The 18016-nt window shown below is 41.0% G+C and overlaps 1 protein-coding gene across 1 annotated transcript in view; it reads right to left on the reverse strand.

Moving 5' to 3' along the window:
• Positions 1-836: 836 nt before the first annotated feature.
• LOC120636035 (peroxidasin-like) overlaps positions 837-18016 on the reverse strand; it is a 124296-nt gene continuing 107116 nt past the window's right edge. The window contains exons 3-7 of the mRNA XM_039907281.1: positions 6583-6654; positions 6029-6261; positions 5448-5741; positions 5097-5369; positions 837-5009 (exon numbers count right to left, since the gene is read on the reverse strand). Of these exons, the coding sequence (XP_039763215.1) occupies positions 2158-5009; positions 5097-5369; positions 5448-5741; positions 6029-6261; positions 6583-6654 (3724 nt within the window). The 3' untranslated portion in view covers positions 837-2157. The remainder of the gene's footprint in view (positions 5010-5096; positions 5370-5447; positions 5742-6028; positions 6262-6582; positions 6655-18016) is intronic.

Here is an 18016-nt window from a genome sequence, read left to right on the forward strand (position 1 = left end):
TTTAATTTTGGTATTTTAGATCATATCACATAGCTCTCCAAAATTCACCCTCGCACTGTTCACTCTATTACCGGTGCATCTATAAGAGGTAATATTGAGTAGGTACCTATACAACGTTCTTTTCGCAGATTATTGCAAATTAAGTTTAGGTTAGATTTAAGTATGTAGATATATAATGTCGCGAAGTTACAAATGCTTCTATCCCAAACCAGTATTTTTTAAGTTTTATGCAGTCACAGCGTAGCTTCTTACCGGCAGCTTGAGTTATTATTTTCCGAATATGGAGTTTTTTTTAAATATTTCTTGTCGACTAGGCCCCTAGTTTTATTCCTAACGGTAAAGGTGAAATCATGATTTTAGAATCTAGAGTCTTCTCTATGCTATCGGAGAAACTATGTAACCTAAGTCAAATAGTTTTTCTGTGTTTCATTTAAATCTGTCCTAATCAACTTAGAACGATAAGAAGCAACCCTGGGCCAGTTTTGAGCTACGCATCTTAGGATAGGTACATAGTTTGTATCGGCACAAGACTGGTTAGAAACGAAGCGTCTTAACTTACTTATATCTCAAGAAGTTTAGTTTTACGCGTTAAGTAGGTAAGTATATATACTGAGAATCCTGTCCAGTGAATGAGTAAGTATATCGAAAATAATTAGTATACAAATTAGAATTGGATGAAGCATGGGACATAAAAATCATAACAACAATTTTATAAATAATTTCTGTCTGTCTGTTTTATTTTTTAAGCTGCTTGTGAATAAGGACCTATAGGAAGAAAGATATTAAATATCGACATAAAATGAGAACAAATTTTTTTTTGATTTCATAATAAAATTTATAACAAATATATAAAATTAGTAATGTAAGATAAAATTAAAGTCCTGTATAATATGTACTTGTATAAATAAACTTATAAAGTTGATGTTTAATGAAAAAAACTGTTGATTTTGAATGAAGAATGCGTTGTTGCGTTGTCCCACGAATACTTAGTCACGCCATAAGAACGCAATCCAAGAAAGCAATAATATAAATCAATTTCTGTATTGCCTGTGGCTGGCGGCTCTGAACAAATATACTTAATATTATCATATTTTCCAATATTTTTTAAGAAACAGTTCTATCATAAGAGAGGTTACCACTCCGCTTCCGCATATATTTTGCAGGTGATTTATTCTTGAGTACTTTGCGTACCGTGCTAAATGCAACTCCAGTGTCACACGCTGTGCCAGACTACGCACACCGCACAGATCTGACATGGTAGAAGCAGTGCATACGATACAACTGGTGTTGCAACACACACGTGCTACACTCGCCACTCATGTCAATTATTGTAGTGTGGCTCAACTTTGTACATTGGTAGGTAATTTACCTACCAATGTACAATGTACAAAAAGCTTAGGCCAGTAGTGGGAACTTAGTGAAAAAAAAACAGGTAATACGGAATGTATGAAAAACTTGATAATGTAGGTTCATACTCGTATAAACAATTGACCCTTTCGAAGCATCAAATCTTGTTTTTACGGTAGGCTCACAGATACCTACTGGTTAACTATCCAATTATTTTCAACTGTTGTAATTAAAGTAAATAAAAATAAAAACAGGAAAGAAGGAGCAATACTGACGGACGGTTAGACAGACGGACTAACAGGCAGACAGACAGAAAATCATACATAAGAAAACTATGGAAGGGGGTCCCTTGGCTGACTACGGAACCTACTACTTGTCAGTAAATAGTACCTAGGTCGTAAATAATATATAGGTGGGTATGTAATATTCTTTTAGAGTAGAGTAAATACAATAATAAATAGTTTCGTAGATTGTAGTTTGGAATTAAAATCAACTCTTAATTAGTTGGACCACATAGATAAGACTTAAAGCTTGAGGGGTTGATAAAAGAAGTTTTTTTATGGTTTATTTTATTTTATAATTATGACTTACATCATACCAAGTTATTTTTTTTGGTTTTTTATATATTTTTATTTAGTTTTTTTTGTATTTTTTAAAATATTTTGTAAACATTTAATACATCCATCAAGAGTCAGTTTCAATTCTAAGATAGGAATATAACCATTAACCATTACAGTTATAGTGTGCTATATATTAATACCAAAGTAAGGTAAGACAAATTGTTAAATATATGAAAACTTGTCAGTTAGTTTACTTCCTTATACAAGTTTCCTCCAGGTGTGCGATTTTTTTCTTTAACTGTGTAATTGTATCCTTCATGTCATTATACATTACATCTTCCAGTACGTCAATGCGGTGAGCTTCTTCATGCAATAGAGCATCGTGTTCGTTTGTTACATCCCTGCGTACACGATTGGTTCTAGTATCGTAACTGTCATCACCACATGAATCACAATCTATCCAGTAACGTAAGTCGATCGATGCCAAATCATCACAGGCTATAAATCCAAGTTGTATTCCAGGAAGTAAAAATACGTTTTCATTAATTTTGTCAATATTATCACCATTATCACACAGAACTCGAGCGAAGTTTGTCTTCTGAATTTGTTTCAACTGTTCTGGTTTGAAGGTAGATGGATTTTCATACCATAAACGATCACCGTCTCGTAATCGCCGAAACTGTTCTATTAAGAGACATCGGAACAGAGGTCCTACTTTACCGCCTCTTACTTGATCTTCCAGAATACCACCAACCCAAACATCAATATTGTGTACAGAGCCATATAGTTCCTTTAATTTGTCCCTTACGCCTTTATCCGAAATCTCATTAGCCAAATCATCAAAGTCACTAACTTCGCTCATGTTACAAACCTGACGCCATTTTGTGTAAGGTGGAATAGCGTGATCTCTACCTCTTTGGATATTAATAGCAGCTAAGTCTAGAGCAACAGCATGAGAAGTATGGAACAACTTTTCGGTCAACTCAGAGTTCAGATTCTGTGTAGGTGTTTTCAGCTTAGCGGGTGTTGTAAACATTCCTCTTATTAAAGGATCCACCCCACCTTCATCAACCAGCCTCCACGGTGAAAAGAAAGCGTCACGTAAAAGTAAATGACCTTGTTTTATTGGTTCAAAGTTTTCATCATAGCGATGTAGAATGGGATTTATCATCGAGTGTCCGAAACGCAAAGCAGCAGTAGCAAATACGTTGGATACAGTAGGGTTTTTATCCGCATTGTATTCTTTGTACGCCTGTAACTCATTATAACCTTGGCGACCAAGGATAATAGGTAACCATTTGTTGTAAGTGATAGCTTGCATTTCTGCTCCAACAATTTTTCTGGCTTCGTGGTAAACTTTATTGCCATCCCAGAATGGATTATAAGTTTTTAAAGCAGCAGCTATTCTATTATGTTCACGCATCCAAATTGTGTGCATTGCAGCTAGTCCAATCTGTTCGTTAGCTCTAATATCACCCGCAACGAAACAACTACGAGTACTTTCTTCAAGGTTTCGTCTACAGTCCATGGCATTTAAGCCAGTTGTCGGTAGTAGTGGTTTTTTCCCTGGAAATTGCAATCCAACACGTAAAGTACCATTCTCATTTGTTAAATCACGCAAATCTTCGGCAACAGATTTTTCAAAACCGTACACCTGGGAAGCATCGATAAATGAAGTGACTTGGTTAATTTGCTCCCTTGAGTTAAGCCTGCCAAAAACTACCGACGTCATTCCAGAACCACATACTGCACTTGTTCGAACAAAATCAATGCATCGGCGGTTAGTGACTCGAGGATCATTTTCAGGCACATCAATTGGAAAACAGGGAGGTGCATAGTCACAAGTCTTCTTGCAATCAACACCGTCCCATGTTTGGGAACTCACTGAGGGTAAAGCATGATCTAAATCGTGGTCCAGCCATTGACCCCATTGCATTGCCATATGTGAAAGATAAATGTCTTCTGATGTCTCCTTGGTACTTATAACAGATAAAGATACTGATCGAGCACTTGGTAAAGTGTGACCATTATATTTAACATTTTTATTCCACCCAATAGGTTGACTGAATCCATTTTCATAGGTAGGATATAGTATTCTGCGGAAATTGGTAAGCGACGTACCCCATGTAGGGTTTTCAAAATTGTTACAACTACCATCAATACTCCGGTATTTAGTATGAAAGCACATATCAGAACAGTCTCTGGTTTCCGTATGTGCTACACAGCCGGACAATTGAGATAATACTTCTAAGTGTTTGAGAGATAAAACATTTTCATAGATAAATGGTTCGGCTGAAGTTACGGTTGAACCAGATTGAATAAACTGTCGCACTTTATCTAAGGCTCTTTCATAAATTTCGGCCGCACGTGCTATTTCTCTTGCCGGTGCATTAGGAAATCTAGCCATTCTGTAAAGGTCGTGATAGTTGGCATTCGAACTTTTATTGCTAAACAATTGTTCTATGGTTTTTGCAATCGCTTGGTCAACGTCTCGCGTTGCTTCTGTAAGAGCTATATTGATATATTCGTCGCCTGGTAGGACATGATCTTTTACAGTCAAAACTGAAGAAGCAGAATCTCGACCATATTCATTCGAAACAGTACATTCGTAATGACCAGCGTCAGTAAGTGTTATATTATTTATTATCAAACTACCAATAACAGTTATTTTAATCCTGTAGTTTGGTGTAACACGGTTTCCATCTTTCCTCCATTGAATTGTAGCCGGCGGATAACTTTCATATTCACATGTCATTTGCACTATAGTTTCTTCGAAGGCATCTGTATCTTCCGGTCGCAATAATATTTTAGGTGGAACTATTTGTAAGGTTTCCACTTTCAATATAGCAGATATTTCAGTAAGGCCTTCAGAATTTTCAGCTCTGCAGTGATATAAGCCAGCATCATCTTCAGTTACTTCAATTATTGTCAAATTTTGATTATCATTTGTAAGTTGTATATTTTTACTTGGTGGCAAGACCATTGTATTCCTATACCAAGTTATAATAGGTTTAGGTGCTCCTCTGGCTGTACACGTGAAATGAGCAGTATCACCAATCATAATAGTTTGATCCGTTGGCACATTTATAAGAGCGGGAGCAACTGAAATGAAATAAACATTAATTAGTAAATAATATGATAAGAAACAGTTTTTTTTAATTAAAAATGCAGTTGTAATTATTTATTTACCCATGACTTCGAGTTTGGCTGATGCAGTTATTTTTCCATTGATATTTTCTGCTCTACATGTATACAATCCTGCATCCTCGTGTTGAATCTCCTCAATAACTATAGAACCGTTATGTAGCATAGAAATTCTTTCGCTTAGTAATATTCTCTCGGCGTTAAAGTACCAAGAAATGTAAGGGTTAGGATTTCCTTTCGCTATGCAATCAAAGCGGGCTGTAGCTTGACTTATTTTAACCACCAAATTCCTCGGTAGTGTGGTAAATACTGGGTAGCCTGAAAACGATTAAAAGTGATTAAATTTCAATTTGAATCAGTGTCTTATAACAGTCATCATTAGTTTAAAGTACTAACCTTTGTCATCTGGGTTACTATGGACGATCATTCGAGCTGATTTAGATCGTACTTCGCCTGCTGGATTCTTAGCAGAACACTCGAACACTCCAACGTCGTTTTCATCAGCATTATGAACCATCAGTGTGCCGTTACCCATTACTTCGTATCGAGATTTATCATCAGGTAATGCTGCAGAGTCTCGGAGCCAAACAATCTCAGGTTCAGGTTCACCATTAGCGATGCAGGTAAACATAGCGTCTTCGCCAAAAGTAACTATAACGTCTTCAGGATCAACTTTAATTTCGGGGCGTCCTGAAAAGAAGTGAACTTCTAAATCGTATCTTTAATACGTCAACTTTTAATTGTTTTTTAACGTAATAAATGCAAAAGCGTTTTGATTCTTTTTATAATTAAGGTTTTCTTTTAGGTTGCGTCTCTAACCAGAGCAATGCATTGACTATATTTTCGTGAATATAATATGCATAAGATGTTAGTTGTGTTTGTACAAAAAAAAACCTTCTAACATCACTTTATAAGGCCACTTTTATATCAGTTCTATAATTAGATTTTCAAACTTTGATTTTTTTCAAAGTACTTACGGCAGTGGAAATCTTTCTCTTTCATAGTTGCAAGGGATGTTCCAGTAGCAGCAGCGGGTTCATAGCAAGTGGCAGCAATGTGCATTTCGCTGTGCTCAGCAAGCATACGAACAAACCAGAGCATAGCACAGTCACAAACCAGGGCATTGCTGTCTAAACGAAGCTTATGTAATTTCGGCATACCCCGGAACGAGCCAGGGGGGACCGTCTTTAAGTTATTGTTGTGCAAATATCTGGAAAAGAATTACAACTTGTGTACATACTAGCAAATGTGTGCGATTCTCCATATAAATAAGATATATTCATGACCTAAAATTAGCATATTTCCTTCCGGATCATCATAAAAACTTTAACCTCCCGGTGTAGCTTATTAGGAATGGATTTCAGATCATGTAGTATTTATTGCAACTTAAGTTCTGCAGTAAATAAAAGGAACATTTTGTCCATATAATAAATGTATAGATCGATCAATTTAGGCTTTGTCCGATCTACCAGATAGCCGTATACAGGTATAAAATTTGGGTAAGGTACAAAATAAGTTTGAGGTGACTTACAATCGTTCGAGTCGGGGTAGGTTGGAAAAGGTTTCGGGTTGAATTTGATGTATTTCGTTAACATGGAGGTACCTGTAAAAGGAAAATTAAGTTTTATTTTAGACGTAAAAAACAGAGTCTTATATAAAGTGGTATAAAGAGGTATTTATCCACCCATTACCGGCCTGCTACAGGGCACGGGTCTCCTCAGAATGAGAAAGGTTGAGCCACCACGCTGGCCAAGTGTGAATTTGCAGGCTTCACACGCGCTTGAGAACTTTATGAAAACTCTCACCTTCCTTCACCGTGAAAACAAGTGTTATTTTAATTGCTTGAATTAAAAACGCAAATAGCTTAGATAAGTGTGTGCGTGCCGAGTATGGAACTCGTTTCCCTCTAAAGGCAAGACGAAGACCCACAAGGCTATCACAGCTTAAAGCTTATATAATTTTTTACACCTACACGAGAGTAATACCTACGTGTGGCATTAACTAAATTGAAAAAAACTCAGCATACTGAAAATGTTGTTTGGAAGAAGGACGCTCCGCTTTCGACTGTCACAAAATACAATAATGATTGCTAAATTGAAAACTCCGTCCTCTTCATGAGAGAGTAGAGTTACTTCTAGTTAGGTAGTTGAAATAAATTAATTTTGGATTTATATAGAGGCTAATGGTATTGTCTATTTGCGAAACCCCAAAAAAGTTTATTGCTCTGGATAGGTAGTGGCCAACATTGGCGTGCATAGAGGGTATGCACAGGGTATGCATATGATATAAAATGAAGAAAATCTCCAGTACGAGTTATAAATACTTAATTGCTTTAATAATTCTTACAATGCTAATCCTTAAGTTTTTTATAACTCGGACTGGTGATTTTCTTCATTTTATGTCGTCTACATACCCTGTGCTTACCCTCTAAGCACGACACTGGTGGCCAATGGCCATTCGGTCAGCTGAAATTGACTAACTATGGATATCTTGGCCGGTTAAGCCTTCAATCATTATAATTTTTTATACCTAAAGTCGGATTTCATTATATAAGTTGAAGCAGCATAATAGGTCTAAGGCTGAGATGAGAGTGTATTTTGACTTAGCTCAGAGTAAAAGGGGACAAAGTCCTCGTTTGGGTTCACAGCCGGAAAAACATAAAACAAGGAATATCGAATACAATGACTAAACCCTCCTCCTATAGGAGTTAAGTATATTAAAATTTTTGGGTAGGCAGTGCCTTTATGCATGTGTGAAGGGCAAGCCCACGGAAACCGTATAACTGAACGAGTTTAGCTAAGTATCACCATCAAGCCAATACCATGCAAAAATACTGTCAAAAGATATTCTATAGGCCTATTTGAATGAAAAAACATTTGAGTTAGACTTATTCTAATATGAAATTATTTAGGTAGTTTCACCGACGCCACCCAAAATAGAGGCTGCATAAGCGTCTGCATAAGACTACAAAACCAAGACACCACATAGGTTTACGGTATCTGCGTAACAGGTTTCACTTCCAACATTTGCATTTACAAAGCATTTCGAATGTCCTGTGCACAAATTCACTTAAGGGCCGGCTACTTTTGTTTCCTTTGATACAGGAACATGACACGCAAACAAATGATATACTCCGTTGTCAGACAGACAGCCATAGGGACATTATAGAGTGCCGTATAGTGATTTATTTTTTAAATCTTCAATTTTAAAATTGAACCGGTTACAGTTTTATTATAAGTAAAAATAAAAAAATAAATGTACTACGACAATACACACATCGCCATCTAGTCCCAAAGTAAGCGTAGCTTGTGCTATGGGTACTAAGATAATTGATGAACAATTTTATGAATAATATACATAAATATTTATAATATGTGTATAAACATCCAGACACTGTAAAACATTCATGTTCACAAACATTGTCCAGTTGTGGGAATCGAACGATGGTCGCTGCCACTGCGCCAATGGGCCGTTGAATGGATAGATAGTTTTTATATTACGCTGATTATGTTTTTAGCCCAATTAATCTACTTATTAAATGAAATTAACTAATTTAATATTTTAACGGAATAAATTTTGTACATGGAGAAAAATTTAATAAAACATACTACCATCAAATAATAAAAATTAGACAATTTCCAAACAGTTCGTCACTTTATTAGAGACAATAACAAATGCAAGTATCTCACATAATATACAATGTTACTGGCATATTATAAAGTCTATTCGTACGTTCGTACATAAATCGAAATATTAGGTTGATTTTAATTGCATGTAAGTTAAATAAAGTCAAGCTAAATAAATATATTATATTAGCGTGCATGTTTGCCCCTTAAATAAACGCTTTTAATAACCATTTCGTTATAATTGTTATATCTGACCACACGCAATACTTAGATACCAGTAGGTAGTGTAGCAACTAGCAGTAACTTCGATAAGTGGGAAATTAAATAAACGTTTGATTACTATAACTTGATATGTGCCAGATATATTATTAAATTCATAAGCAAATTCTTATTTAATTCATTAATAGTTTTCACGAAATAAATAAAATAAAATTTGATTCACAACCAATGTTTATGACATTGACGGGAAAGTACGAGTTTGATATAAATACGGATAGTTTTCGATATACTTCAGTTTTGTATAAGACTTAATACCTCACAGTGTCTTAGTCGTTAAAGATAGTTATAAGTACATATCTGTTAAGAAATTGTATATAGTTAGTTTGCGACATAACTAAGTGAGTAGAACCTAAAGCCGTTATTGTGCAGGTATAAAAGATCTTACATAGTCTATGTTTGTACAGTTTAAACAAATGCAGCATTTTTATATAGGTATCTATGATTATTTGAACGAGAGCATAACTAAAACAAGCGTTTCTATAACTATTCTATACGAGTTTAATAAGACAAATTATTAAAAAAAACTCTACATTTTATATATTCTTAAAGAGTTTGCACCTCTGACTTTACAATGTCTTTAAAGCCATTAAATATCACTTGCTTGAACAGTGAAGGAAACTATCGTGAGGAACCCTGCATGCCTGTGAGTTCTCCATAATGTTCTCAAATGTGTGCGAAGTCTATCAATCCACGCTATGGTATACTGATAGCTACAGCCTTAACCCTTCCAACCCTGCACTAGCATAGACATTTTACTCCCCCGGGAAACGATAAAATATCATCTTCTCCCACAGTTTTATTAACCCTCCAAGTATTGGCGCACATGTGGAAATAATATACATGCACTTTATGATAAGCGGGGGTAAATAGGAGAACCTTTTCCCTGTTGCGGTGCTTTGGATGAGGGAAACGTCAATATCTCTTCTTCTTCTTCTTCTGTTCCTGGGCCTTTTCCGCACTTGGTTGGTCTGAGACCGTCCGTTGTACGTAGTCAATATCTCTATCCCCTATGCTATACTTTTTGGCTCTTGCCTATGCAGAGACCGTGCTCCTGGACCGATAATGAGTTATATTATAAAAATTAAAAACCTTAACACAATATTTAATTCACATGTAGGGCTAAAATATTATGACTCGCTATTTGCTCATCCTATTTCTATGAGATAAGACGAGAAAATGGGGTGACATAGTTATCTAGTGGCGTGAATGTTAGCTCTGCTGAACACAATTTGAACACTCTCGTAACTGCAACTTGTGACGCGAATCTTGATGGACACGAGGAGGTTTCAAATCTTACGTCACAAAATGCATTTCGAGCGTAGTTTCGAATTCAATGTCATTCAGAATCTGTATCTAGCTTTTGATATAAACTTCCACTATGCATTTCGCAAACCTTGAGGTAGGTACCTACCTAAGTCCTAAGCGGTTGCGTGTAACATTGACGTGTATGACGAAGTTTATCGTAGTTGTAGGTATATTACCTGTCTGTACGTTTGTATGTTCCTCGTATGTTTTCATATCTATTTATGTAAATCAAATTATTCTTAGTCACCTGCGGCGGTCGTATGGGGCGACTCAAGAAATATGACGGAGAACGTTCTACTAGCATCTACTGCGATCACTAACCCGTCTGCCCAGCGTGGTGATTGTGTGGAAAACCCACCGTTGGGAGAGGCTTTTAGTCCAGCAGTGGGCTGTTATAGGTTATTGATGTAATGTGAAAGAAATATGTATGTTATTTTAAAACAACTGCTTCTTATTCAATCAATCAGTTATAAAAACTTTATTGCGCATAAAACCCGAATTGAAATGTACAAGCATAAGGAAAATTAATTTGGCTTATATCTATTTATTCTTTTTAATTTTTTAACAATGCTTAAAAAAAATAAAAAACACTATTTAAAATTTATTAAAAAAACATCCACCCTCCGCTTGCGGGGCTTTTGAATGCCCAAGCAACCGGCGGTCAGGGCTCCAGAGTGAGTAACCTCCTCACAATACGCTCCGTTTTAAGATGTTGGTCGTAGCTTTTAACGACGATCCGAACAATAACAGTCGACTCAACATTCCACATGGCCGTAATCTCGTGACACTTTTTCCTTTTCAGCTTCCACCAGATTATCGTCATGTGGAATAGTAATGTCAACAATTATTGCTGATCGATCGACGAGCACTATATCAGGTCTATTAGCTGTAATATACCTGTCAGTGATAATCGTTCGATCCCAGTAGAGCTGACTGATATTTTCAAGAACTGTGCTGTTTATTATTGTACTTCAAGGGATATATCATACGAGTAGTAATTTATAGACCATCTTGGAGCAATGGTCCCATTTAAAAATGTGGGATGTTACGGGTTCGATACCATGCAGGAGAAATTTGGGAAATTATTTTTTCAGAATGTTCTCTGGTCCAGTGTGAATGGTCTGGGCGTGGCCGTATATGTATGTACGTGTGTGTATTCCGAAACTTTTAGTGGAATACACAAAAAAAAGGGTTCTGTTTGCAGCCTTTCGGTACGGAACGTAGGGCTGAACACCTATTTTACAACTAGCAGAAGAATTGCGACGTCCGTCGCGTAAAATTTCGATTTCCTGTAAACTGAAATTTTCCAGCGCTACCGTAAGCGTAGCCTTCTGGAGCAACGCTTTTTATTCTATCCCGTTAGAGTTCCGGAAAATCTTGTGAATTGTTATTTCTGCTGCTATTACCTGGTACTTAAATTGAGTCTCTAATAGTTATTATAGTTATAGAAATAAGGCAAAAGAAAAGCGAAACATAAATCTTGCTTATTCCCGATACCGTATGAATTCTTTAACATGTTACTTGTATATTTTTTAATTAAACTACAAGTTAACTCTTGGTAAGTGATGTTGCAGTTTAAGATGGCAACCAACCTGCTAGGGGTTTGCTAACCTCCCCTAATAGGTTTCTACGCGACATCGTACCGGAACGCTAAATCGCTTAGCGGCACTTCTTTGTCAATAGGGTGGTAACTAGGCATGGCAGAATACCAGACCAAAAGTAGAAAGAAATGATAAATTCCAAAGTTTCCACTGCCGGGTATCGAACCCGGGAGCTCGCACTTAAAACTATAGTGCTTACTGCTGCGCCAGGGAGGTATAGAAGTAGGAGGTAATAGAATCACTGTGCACAATTTTAGCTTTCTAGGTGCAAGAGTTAGCGTTGAGTGACAGTTAGTGAGTGTATCGCTGTGTTTCATTTGATATTTTTTATTCCACTTAAAATTATCCTGGACTGTAATCAAAGTCAAAGTCAAAGTCAACGTCAAACATAATTTTTTTCAAGTAGGCCCATAGATGGCACTTATGATGCGCACATTACATGAGAAATGTCTACATGGTAGTTATATGATGGCGATTACCATATTCGTAAACATTAAACTTAAGCTACGAGTGTTCCAAATGGTGTACTTTTTTATCACCATCACTTATTGTCATTGAAAATTATGTGATGAGCAACCTAGTTAGAGTAATAATTCACACCCAAGCATTTTTATCGATTTCGTATATATTATTAAACTATAACAGGAGTTTTCTACAAGCTTACGTTTAGTACAAGCTTTGAACTTTTTAAGATTCGCAATCGATTTCCAGCTATTTAGCGTTCCGGTACGATGCCGCGCAATAATTTCAGTAGAGTCGTAACCATGGCTGAGACCAGACGACATAAAATTCGGATACTATAAATTACCAACCACCGGAGATCGAATTCGGGACCTCCACTCATAACACACAGCGCTCACCACTGCGCTAGGGAGTTGCCTAGGTGCAAAGGTTTGTGCTGGGCGTTGGCTTGAGACGCTTTTTGAGTGAAAAGGGAATTTTCTTTTATACAAGTCCATTTGAAAAGATTGTAATTAGACATCACCTAGATTAAGTATCAACCTGTTTGTGATATATTTATTATTAACATAAATAAAAATTAAACGTTTCAGTGTGACGGCACGGCAGTACCAATTATAACTACGACAATACACACACCGCCATCTAGCCCCAAAGTAAGCATAGTTTGTGTTATGGGTGCTAAGATGACGGATTAATATTTTTATTTAATGACTAATATAGATAACTTATAAAATAAATATAAACACTCAGACACTGAAAAACATTCCTGTTCATCACATAAACATTTTCCAGTTGTGGGAATCGAACCCACGGCCTTTGACCCAGAAAGCAGGGTCGCTGCCCACTGCGCCAATCGGTCGTAACCAATTCAACCGATTGAATTAATCTTCTTATAACTAAAGTATTAATTTCGATTATTTGTATATATTTTAATGAAAATATTTTTTTACCAATGAACAGTAGCCATTAAAATAATTAGTTACTATTACGTACATACGGTACGGTATTTAATCAGTGCCTGAAGTCTAAAGTCTTCGAACAGTGCGTGTTGCCAGTGATGACTTACGGAACTGAGACATGGCCGCTATGGGCCTCATAAGAAGGCTCAGAGTCACTCAGCGGGCGATGTAGAGAGCCATGCTAGGAGTATCTCCACGTGATCAAATCAGAAATGAGGAGTTCCTTAGAAGAACTAGAGTTACCGACATAGCTCAGCGAGTCGCGAAGCTGAAGTGGCAATGGGCGGGGCACATAGCTCGGATAACCGATGGACGTTGGGGTCTTAAGGTGCTGGAATGGCGACCCCGCACCGGTAAACGCAGCGTAGGTCGGCCCCCAACGAGGTGGACAGATTACATCAGGCGAGTCGCTAGGAGCCGCTTTAAGCAAGCTGGCCAGGACCATGTATTGTGGAACTCCCTACAAAAGACCTATGTTCAGCAGTGGACGTCGATTGGTTGACATGATGATCATGATGGCGTACGTACGGTATAAATAAATTCACCGCGTGTAACTATGTACATTTTTTTTAAGAGTCGACCGTCGCCATCAGCGCGCAGATTCCGACTCGCGCATCCGTCCCGTACGGATGTCTGTCTCGCAACCGATTGCTCGAGGTGAAAGTGTCAGTGGAAATCAGTGTCCGTTTCTGCGTTGTGGTAGTGCAGTGTAGTTCTAGGGTCTAGGATTCCTGTAAGTACACGTGTTATTATTAGCGTAGTTTAACACCCTCGTCACCTAAAGGCGAGGCCCCATAGGGCCACACCCTTTTTTTAGGCACACACCTCCCTGCATGGCAGGGAGGTCAACCGCTACCCCGGGGGCCGCCATGGCCCTCGCCGACTCCGACCTTAATCTGGAGGCCCTCTTAAAGGACCTCCAGGAGAATAACGCGGGTTACCTAAACCGCTTTAGGACTGTTAGGCCTAGAGTGTTCACGGACAGCCCGCAATCCCCGGCTCCCGCAGAGCCGATTACCGACGACCCGGTCGCTATCCCTGCGATAGCGATCGAAGAATCTACCTCCCCGGCATCATCCGAGACCGACGACGGCTTCACCGTCGTCGGTGCTAAAAAGCGGAAGCTTAAAGCTTCCAAATCCAAGGCGAACCCGCCAAAGAAAGTGGTAACGGACCGCCCAACTAAGACCCAGTCCCAATCGCCCCGCGCAGCGCCTCGCGCAGCGTCCCAGGCTTCCCCTGCGGACGAAGACGAGCCCGAAGACTCCCCTATGGAGGAGCAACCCCAACCCAGGGATAGAATCCCACCTCTCTTCATCCGCGACAAGCTCGCATGGATGAAAATCATCCCGCTTCTTGAAGCGAACGGCATCGGCTTCACCGGTGCCCGATCCACCGCTATAGGCATTAGAGTACAGTGCCTATCCTCCGACGACCACCGTCGGCTAACTTCAATGCTCAGAGAGCATAATATAGGTTTTCATACCTACGCCCTAAGAGACGAACGCATTCTCCGCGTCGTCATTAAAGGATTACCGAAGGAGATTAGCTCCGAGGTAATAAAAGCCGACCTTTTGTCGCAAAATCTACCTGTCCTGGAGGTACATAGGATGTACAATACCAGGACGAAATATGTCTACGAGATGGTTCTCGTTTTATTAGAACTTTCCCCCGAAGGTAAAGAGATTTACAATCTCGAAAAAGTGTGCCACCTTTCAGGACTCACTATCGAGAAGCCCCATAACAGAGGCAAGGTCGGCCAGTGCCACCGATGCCAACTGTACGGCCATTCCGCAAGGAATTGTTTCGCCCGCCCTAGGTGCGTCAAGTGCCTGGGCGACCACGGCACCGCCGATTGCTCCCGACGGGACCCGACCGTCGACGAACCACCGAGCTGTGTACTCTGCTACACCCAAGGGCACCCCGCGAATTATCGCGGATGCCCAAAGGCGCCGCAGTTTACACGGCGCAGGGGTCCGCCGCCGGCTCGGAGACCCGCAGCACAGCCCGCCCAACGCTTCGTCCCAGCGCCGGTACCCGCTACCAGCGCATGGGCCAAGCCCCTTAACGGAGCGCCTAGCGCCTCCGCCCCCGCCCCCGCACCGGTGCCGGTAGCCCCTCAGGCCACCGCACCGGCAGCGGCCCACCCGGCCTCAGCGCCCTCGCCCATGCACCTATCTCCGGATATGGACCCCCTGGACTTCATCCAGTACCTCGTGTCTGCGGTTGACATGAACGAGGTAAAAGTATTCTTTGCAAAGGCAAAGGTCTCCCTCAACCAGGCTATGCGTGAGCACTCTAGCCTCCTAACAACCATCGGGACTATCCAAAAAGCAATCCGTTAATGGGTAGTACATATAAAGGTAGGGTAAAACCACACTCCCTGGCAGTCAGCTTCTTTAATGCAAACGGCATTATCGATCAAATGCATCAAATCCGTGAATTTATATGTGCACAACAAATCGATATCTTCCTAGTGCAAGAGACCTTCTTAAAACCTAGTAGAAGCGATCCCAAAGTTGGAAATTATAACTTAATTAGAAATGATCGGACCACCAACCGGTTGGGTGGTACCGCGATCTATTACAGAAGGGCTCTTCACTGCACTCCTCTCGATCCTCCACAGCTTACCAACATGGAAGCCTCCGTATGTCAGGTGGGTATGACCGGCCATCCGTCGATCATACTAGCATCCGTTTATCTCTCACCGAACAAAACCTTTTTAGAGAGTGACTTACTCGCTCTCCTCTCCTTAGGTGACTCTGTCATTTTGGCTGGCGACTTCAACGCTAAGCACACCGACTGGTCCCGCTCCACTAACGCGCACGGACGACAACTTAACATACTTGTCAGACGACCCGACCTCAACTTTATCGTAGTTGCCCCAGACTCGCCGACTCGCTTCCCGATGTCGGATAGTTCGATCGACCGACCGGACATACTCGACATAGCGCTCCTCAAGAATATCACCCTTCAGGTGAACTCTGTGGAAGTGCTATCCGAGCTATATTCGGATCACAGACCTGTCAAACTACAGCTAGGCCCCGTAGGCCCCGCGATCCTCCCGACCCGTAAAGTCATCGACTTCAAGAAGCTCTCCGGGCTACTCGAAGCGAAGGACTCTGTGCACCTCTCTAAAATTCCTGACGTCGTAGAGACATTAGAGCAAGCCCAGGCAGCCTCACTGCACCTGACCAACCACGTTTGTGACGCTACGAGCGAATGCTCCCGCGAGATGCCGTGCGGATTTTACCGCATGGTACTCACGGAGGACGCGCGAGAGCTAATCACAAACAAGAATAGGGCCCATAGGGAGCATGACAAATATCCGACACGACAGAATCGGTTAGAACTCTGGAGAGCCCAGAGGAAGGTAGTGTCTATCATTACCGCACTCCGACACGGACAATGGGACAGGTTCTTGGGGGAGCTCTCGCCATCGCGTAGTGCGTTCTACAAACTGGCAAAGGCTCTCAAAATGACCCGCGCTCCCGCCCTCCCACCGTTAGCACGCCCCGACCTTCCGCCCGCCTTTGAAGATATCGATAAGGCTGAATGCATGGCCGACTGCCTCGAATCCCAATGCTCTCCGAGCACCGTATCCATTGATAGGCCCCACGTCTTGCGAGTCGAAAGCGAACTCGCAACAATCCTCTCGACCCCTCCCGATGGTGAACCTCTCGCCCCGACGACCTGCGATGAAGTTCATACTATTATCAAGGGTTTCCACTCTAAGAAAGCCCCAGGCCCCGACGGCATTACCAATAAAACCCTAAAGTTACTCCCAGGACAAATTATCAACCTACTTGTGGTAATTTTTAATGTATTCTTGGCAAACTGCTACTTCCCCAACCAGTGGAAGGAAGCAACAGTCATAGGTATCCACAAGTCGGGCAAACCCCGCGACCTTCCCTCCAGTTATCGCCCTATAAGCCTCCTCAACACCTTAGCAAAGGTGTATGAGAGGGTAATATTACACAGACTGAAGGCAGTCGTAGAGGAGAAAAACCTCCTTAACGACGAGCAATTCGGCTTTCGAGCCAAGCACTCTTGCGTCCACCAAGCGCACCGCCTCACGGAGCACATACTGGCAGGATTCAATCGATACAGACACATGAGCCCCACTGGGGCCGTGTTCTTAGACATTGCCAAGGCCTTCGACAGGGTCTGGCACGCCGGCTTGTTGTACAAGCTGCACCATCTGGGCGTGCCAGCTAGTCTCGTTCGTTTGCTGCGAGCGTATCTCACCGATCGCACATTTCGCTATCGTCTAGACGGTACGCTCTCTTCCCCTAGACCCATACGAGCGGGAGTCCCTCAGGGCTCCGCGCTCTCCCCACTTCTATACGCGCTCTTCACGAGCGACATTCCCCGCGACCTACCGGCGACGGTCAAACTGGCCCAATTCGCCGACGATACCGCTCTCTTTGCGACCGATCCCAAAAAGAGCAACATTGCAAGTCGACTCCAAAAGGCGCTCCACCTGCTGGGCAAGTGGTTCCGCCTCTGGAGGATCGAGGTTAACCCCGAGAAGAGCGCAGCGGTGCTCTTCACGGGCAAACCGAGAGGCCGCTTCACGGTAAACCCCGCAGAGGTCACCCTCTACGGGCGTCCCATACCCTGGCAAGACAAGGCCAAATACCTGGGAGTAACGTTCGATCATAGAATGAGCTTCACCGCACACATTCGCAAGGCCCGCAACAAGGCTGCGTATGTGATGGGTCGTCTCTATC

The sequence above is a fragment of the Pararge aegeria genome, chromosome Z, assembly GCF_905163445.1.
Source record: "Pararge aegeria chromosome Z, ilParAegt1.1, whole genome shotgun sequence".
Lineage (NCBI taxonomy): Eukaryota > Metazoa > Arthropoda > Insecta > Lepidoptera > Nymphalidae > Pararge > Pararge aegeria.